General features: G+C 65.1%; 1 protein-coding gene across 1 annotated transcript in view; it reads right to left on the bottom strand.

Moving 5' to 3' along the window:
* The window catches only part of SHANK3 (SH3 and multiple ankyrin repeat domains 3), an 83,508-nt gene that overhangs the window by 543 nt on the left and 76,170 nt on the right, over positions 1–6,795 (bottom strand). Inside the window, exons 23-27 of the mRNA XM_042782803.1 lie at positions 4,962–6,793; positions 3,931–3,985; positions 2,640–2,808; positions 764–874; positions 56–196 (exon numbers count right to left, since the gene is read on the bottom strand). Of these exons, the coding sequence (XP_042638737.1) occupies positions 56–196; positions 764–874; positions 2,640–2,808; positions 3,931–3,985; positions 4,962–6,793 (2,308 nt within the window). The remainder of the gene's footprint in view (positions 1–55; positions 197–763; positions 875–2,639; positions 2,809–3,930; positions 3,986–4,961; positions 6,794–6,795) is intronic.

Genomic DNA, 6,795 nt, shown 5'->3' with positions numbered 1-6,795 from the left:
GCCCCGCCGCCCGGGCCCCCGGGGCTGCGCTGCGCTGAGATGGAGCTCAGCTCACCGAGGCTGCTGAAGAGCCTGCGGAGGGAGAGGGGGTCAGGGCGGGTGAGGGGCGCCAGGCGAGGTGGGGGGCGGACGGAGGGGAGCGCGGGAAGGGCCGGAGGGACGCGAGCGCTGGGGCGGGATGGGGCGGCTTCCGAGTCTGAGGAGGAAAGAAGGGTGGGCGCCACTTATTGGGGCCCGGGGGTCGAAGCCCGCGCCCTGCTCTGGGGGCCCTCTGGACTGAGCGGACCAGGGCGAAGAGCAAGGCCGGCTGCCCTCCGCACTCCACCTGGCTCGAGAGCAGCCCATCAGAGGACCAGGCTGACTGCCCCTCTCCAGCAGACCCTCTCCCTGCAGCCTGTTCGTCCGTGCCCTGGACATTGGCTCAGGCAGTAGCCCTGTCGCTCCCATTCCTCAGCTCTGCTCTCTGAGGAGACTGGAGACCCCTGGGGCCGGCTGCCGGGCTGGCTGAGTCAGCGGCGAAGACGGCTGGCAGCAGGGACTGAGCAGGGGCCCACCCAAGACAGGCCCAGGTGCACCTGGCGCAGCAGCACGTGCGAAAGAGGCTCAAGACAGCAGCACAGCCATGCCAAAGGGGAGAGAATGAGCAGCGCACACGCATGTTGCAACGTGCAGAGGAGGTGGCCTGCTCAGGACAGGGACACAGGCGCACCGCCACGGGACGCACAGCCCACACGCAGACGGCAGATGGCGCTCACGTCCTAACCGCTCCGAACAGGACCCCAGCGCTCCAGCCCCACCCCAGCCGGGCCTCGGAGGGAGGCCCCACTGCGGCCAGGGGGCATCAGCGGACTGCCAGAGGCGCCGAAGCTCCCCGCTGCCAAGCAGAGCAGATCCCGGAGGCCAAGCGCAGCCACGGGCGCGGTGAGAGGCATGGGATGGGTGCTCACTTACACAGCCGGCGCTCGGGGCCAAGGCGCAGCTAGACAGCGTGGCCACATGCAGATGGGCAAGAAGAGAGTAACGAGAGAGAGCGTTAGCGCAGGCGGCTGCCCTGGACGGACGCCCGCGGAGGGTGCAGCTTGGGGCTGGGGACACGGCTGGGAGCGCGTTGGCAGGTGTAGGCAGGGTTGAGCGGGTCTGGGCCCTTGCTTTCTTGGCCTCCAGTGACCTGGCTGTGTTGCTCGGTTCTCCAGACTTGGGGTATGAAAGGTAGCCTCGCTTCTGACTCGAGGGCCCCGAGCTGCAAACCCTGCTCCCTCTCCTTGGACCTGCCCAAGCTGCATGACAGACGTCCCTCTGGGTTCTGCAGCCCACCTCGGCTCCCCTCTTGAAGCCCCTCCCACGTTTGCGGTCACCCGCTCCTCACAGCCCCCAGCTCTCTCCCTCCCACCAGACTTGGCTCAGAGCAACCACCCCTTTCCATCCTGTCCCACCGGCTCCTTCCCCAAAGCCTTAGACGGCGTGGAGGCGCCACCCAGTGGCGCATGGGGGTGGGGCGCGCGGATGGTAGGAGCTGCCTCCTGCCTCCACCCCTGGTGAAGGGACCCTGGCCTGGGTCCTCCTGGCTCCTGCCCCATATGCAGATGCCAACAGAGTTTTGAGCTGGCCAGACCAGAGTAATCTGGAGCAAAGCTGTTTCCGTCTTAATGTTGCACCACCACAACCCCAGAAAGGCCCTGGGCTCTCCAGGAACCCTGGCGGCAGCCCCTTGGACCTACAGTGAGCCCCTGCCAGAAAGTGGGGTTGGTCCCAGCACAGCAGGGACAGAAGGAAAGTGAGCCACTCCTACCACCTCTGAGAGACTCCCCGGGATGCTGTGCCCACCCACAGGCCCCGACAGGAAGGGGCCAGAGCCAGCCCCTTGTCCATGCCCCCTCCCCTTTCTCTCAGGAACAGGAGCTCATGGTAGCCAAGGCCATGTCCAGCTCTGAGTCCCAAGCATCAGCACGACTTCTGCCCTCGCCCATCAATCCAGCACCACTCTCAACTGTCTGACCCCCTCCCTCGGGCAGGCTCCAGCCACCACTGCCAAACTTCAGGACCTACCAGCCTCCCAAAGGGCTTCCAGGCCACCGGATCCCTCACCAGGCACCATCACCCCCAGAACTCTGCGGTCCGGATCACTTTCACTCCTCCGAATCGCATGCTATCTCTCCTGGGCTGGCCACCTCTTCTGCCCTCCATCCCCCTTTGGTCTGCACTTTCTCTGGGGCCAGGCCATCTACTCCACCCTGCAGGAACCACTGACATGTCCAGAGACAGCCAGATCTGCTGGGGTCCAGGCCTGCTGCATGGGCACCCCAGCTCCCATCCTTCTCTCCCTCAACTCTTCACTCCCACAGCCTCCTCCAGATCCAGAGGCCAAGGGCAGCATTAGAGGGCTGCACCCCGGATCCCCCCAAAGGTAAGCTGGGCATTTCCCCATTTCTGAGCCCTGGTCCGCAGGGACCACCTAACTTGCCCAGAGATGTCTCAGGCTGCTGAACACCTCAAGGCTCAACATTATCAGAGCCTGGTCCGATGGAGGAATACCCAGGTGACTGTCAAGTGAAGCCTCGGGGAGACATGCCTCAGGGCCTCTGTCAGGATCCCCACTGGGGTGAGGAACAGCCCTGCCTGGACTTCAGAATGCCCCTCACCTGGGCCTTTCTCCGAAAGAGTCATTGACAATTTCTCCATGAAGAGAGAGGTGGGCACCAGCCTGGTCTCCTCTACACTGGTGCCCAGACCCCATGGGGGGCCGACCACCTCCTGCAGCCATAAGTTGGCGCCTGGGGAGCAATGGAGGGGGCCACGCACCACCCACGACTGAGGGTGAGAAGGGGGCATAAGAGGGTGGAAGGAAGACTGAAGAGAGCAGAGGACTGGGCAGAAGCTCACGGAGGCTCCAGAACACAACACATGGGGCTGCTCACTCACACATGACTGCTGAGTAGGCATGGTTCTCGGCCATTTCTGCCTGTGAGCCCAGCGTGTGCAGGAGGGGAAGCTTAACGGCAGAGCACGTAGGCAGAGGCAGACAGAGGGTCAGCAGACACCCACTGTCACTGGCTGAGGGAGCCCACTGTGAACAGCAGTTGTTCCGAGAGGGAGGATGCCCGTGGAACAAAGTAAGCTTCCAGCAGTGAATGCCAAGGTACACCTGCTACCATGTAGGGGCTCCTTCACAAGCCCATCACCCAGAGGACATGAGAGAGCTAACGGGTGGCCTCCCTGGGCTGGACTCTGGGGCCATCTGACCTGGAGTCGACATCAGGGAACGAAGCAAGTTGCTGAAGTGGGCAAGGACCACGCTGTTCAGACTGCTGGCAGCCTCTCCCCTCTGCTGGGTGGGTGACTCTGGCCTCAGTCCCCCTGACTTTGCTGAGTGGTTTGGAGGGGAGCAGACCTGCATGCACTAGGCCAATCAGAGGCAGGGATGTGGCAGGAGTAACTAAGAAAAAACATTCTCCTTCCACCAGAATGCAGAAGACAGGTGTGAGGCCAGGGTTGCAGGCTTCCAAGGACAGAGAGGAAGGGTGGTGGGAGAAGGGCTTTCAGCAAGTGCCAGCTGTGTGAGTGCCTCACTCTTGCCCATCAGAACAAACCTAGAGCAAGACTGGGTTACTCAGGTGGGGCCTTTCCTCCACGGCCTCACCCTGCGCCACGTCCCTAGACCTCAGGCCACAAAAGACAGCATGTGCGTTTGGCTTCCTTCTTTCATGCGTTTGACAAGTGTTTATTGAGGCCCTGCCACATGCCAGGCACTGTGCCACACACGCCCACTGGCTTTGCGTTTCCTCAGATCCACGGGGCAGAGCAACATAAGGGCTGAAGAGGAGGAGAACTGGTCGAGGTTCCCTGGTGGCCGAGGCAGAAGCCTGGCTACCTGCCTGAACACACATCCACACCAGCACACCCACCCTAAGGGCACTTCCAGCTCTGTGCTACTGGGAAGAAGGCTTTGGGGTTTGGCTTGGAGTTGGAAGAGGCCAACAGAGGGGGCCTAAGGGCAAACCCTGGAATTACAAGATCTGAGGAGATCCTGGGACCCCTTCAGAGAGGCACATTAACTCCTGAGGCCCCCACTTCCTCCCAGGCCCTGAGCAGGAATAAGGCTACAAGGTCAGGCCCCTGGGGGTGAGAACTTTGCAAGGCTTCTTGACCTCCAAGTCCCCCAACCCTGAGCTCTGCTTTCCAGACACAGGAAGGGCCTGCTGGTTGGTCTTCAGGGCAGCAAGGAAGGGGTCCCAGGAGATGACATCCCACACACGCCCCCCAAAAGCCAGGAGCGGAGACCAAAGGCGCACAAGCAGCAAAGGCAACTTGGAAAAAGGCAGCCAGGAGGGCTAGCCAGCTCTGCCCTCGGCTGGCCCACGGCAGGAATCCATCCTTCCCTGATGTTCACGCAGCCACAGGCCCGAGAGGCTCCCCCAGGGAGGGGGTCCTCAAGGGAAGACTCAACCCCTGTGCAGTCCCCTCCCCCTGCCAGCACCACCACATGCCCATGGCAATGTGGCCCTGTCCCCACCCAGGTGGGAGAACAGAAAACGGGGAAGGGAAAAGGGAGGACAATGCAGTGGGGAGGCAGGAAACCCACTGGGCCCCTCAGCAGGTCGCAGGTCCCAGGGCTCCCAGGCAGGTCCCAGAGAAGGAGCCCCAAGCACTCAGAGCCCCCAGGAAGGAAGGCACCAGCATGTGGCAGCCACACAGCTGTGGGGAGGCCTCGGAGAAGCCAGATGGCCAGGGTCAGCCCTAGAGCGGGCCTGGGAGAACCCTGAATGGTAAGGCTGTTTCTGGTGCCCAGCACTACAGGGAAGCGGGCTCCCGTCAGAGGCCAGCCCCAGAGAGCTTCTATCTCACAGCCAGGCCAGGGACGGGGTAGGGAGGTGGGGCATGGTGGACGGTGGAAAGAAGGGAGGGGGGGACACAGGGTGGGCCACAGGCATGGGCGGGCCCCCTCCCCGCACCGCCCTGCTCACCGAGCTGCCGCGATGGGTGACTTCTTGGCAGGGTCCAGGAGGCCGCCCAGGCCACCGACTGGCTCCTCCCCCAGGGAGCGAGTGTCTTTGTTGAGTTGCTGTAGGCGGGAGCTGAGCTCACTGATCACGGTTGGCTTGCCGTCTTCAGGCCCGGGGAGGCCCCGGCTCTCCACGGGGTCCCCCCACAGCTTGGACCTTCTCTGGAAGAGGTAGCGAGGGCGGGCAGGCCCAGCGGAGGCAGCATGGTGCTGCTGGGCCATGAGCTCACTGTCCGAGGACTGCTTCAGCAGCGGGTCCCTGAAGGTCACCGGCCCCTTCCCCAGCGGGGACTTGAGCTTGGGCTTGGGAGGCACTGGTGGCTTCTCGAGTAGAAAAGTATGCCCGTCGGCGAAGGAGGTGTGGGTGTCAGCGAGCTCCCCGCTCTCTGAGCTCAGGGTGGACATGCTGGACACGGTGGAGATGGTGCTTGTGGTCTCCAGGTGGGGGTCACTGGAGCTGCGCGTGTCAGCCTCCTCCACGCCAGAGTCAGCTGCGGACTCCGGGGCGGGCGGCAGCTCGGTGCCTGGCTTCCCTGAGGCCGGGCCGGGCCCCGTGGTGGGTGAGGGGCCCGGGCCAGGGAGCGGGGTGGCCAGCAAAACCCCGTTGGCAAACTCTTCAGGGGGTGGCACCAGCCCAATGCGGGCGAGCTCCTCGCGGGTCTCCTCGTCGCTGGATGACAGCTGGGCCGGTGGCAGGTTCACTGCAAACACCAGCTCCGGCTCCTCCTCTGAGCTGCCCTGGCCTGGCCCGGGGTCCACTGGGGTGCTGCTGGGGGGTTGGGCCCGCGGGCTGGGCAGGGGCTCTGCCACCGCCGCTGCTGACTGCATGGGGGCCGGGGCCAGCTCCGGGGAGCCCGGGTGCTCCTCTTCGGCCCCCAGCTCGCCAGGCTCCTGCCCATTGCTGGTGGCATGCACCACAATGAGACCAGCTGGGCGCTGCAGGGACGTGTCCAGGACGCTGAGGATCATGGACTTCTTGTCATCGGGTGACTTGTGCTCCTCCCGGGGGGCCTTCTCTGGCTCCCTTCGAGCCGGCACGGGAATCCAGGCTGGGCTTCGTGGGGAAAAGACCGGCGAGGCAAGGGCACCTCGCTCCGAGTCCCGAGGTTGGACATCTACAAACAGGGGCCCAGGGCGGTCCGCATCGGGGCTGTGCACGGGCGTGGGGGAGCGGGAGGGGGCCTGGGAGGCCAGAGCCCGCTCGCGGGCGGCCAGGGCGAGGGCCAGGGGCGAGCTGGGGTCCAGCGGCTTGCCGGTGAGCGGGTGGATGAAGGTGGAGCCGGAGGACCCCAGGCTGGGGCCGCTAACCAACGGCTTTAGCGCGGACACGGGGGAGGGCAGCAAAAGGTCGCGGCCAGGGGCAGGCCCGGTGCCTAGAAGACGCTCGTCGATGGAACGGGAGGGCTGCAGCGAGGGCAGGTCGGCGCTCGGGGGACTGCCCTCGATGGCGCCCACCGACAGGAAGACGGTGGAGCGGCGCCGCTCCTCCAGCCTCCGATCCTTAGCCGGGCCCGGGCCGCCGAACGCCAAGCCGGGGCCGTCGCCGGGGCTGTAGTCGAGGCCGCCAGGCCGGGGGCCTCGGTGCGTCGGGGAGGGATCGCGGGCGAAGCTGCCGGTACCCGGGCCGCCCGTGCCGCTGAGCGCCAGCGCCGCGCGTTCCTGCGCATCCTCCACCTGCAGCTGCTTCACCAGCGGGCTCTTGCGACGCTGCGGCTTGGAAGGCGCGAAGAGGCTGGCGCTGAAAGCGCCCAGGTTGGCGTAGGGGCTGTCGGGGCCCGGCGGCCGCGGGCGGCGCT

Source organism: Orycteropus afer, unplaced genomic scaffold (genome assembly GCF_000298275.1).
Source record: "Orycteropus afer afer isolate SDZICR_OR568_19922 unplaced genomic scaffold, OryAfe1.0 scaffold00471, whole genome shotgun sequence".
NCBI lineage: Eukaryota > Metazoa > Chordata > Mammalia > Tubulidentata > Orycteropodidae > Orycteropus > Orycteropus afer.
This window is presented reverse-complemented; position numbering and strand designations above follow the sequence as displayed.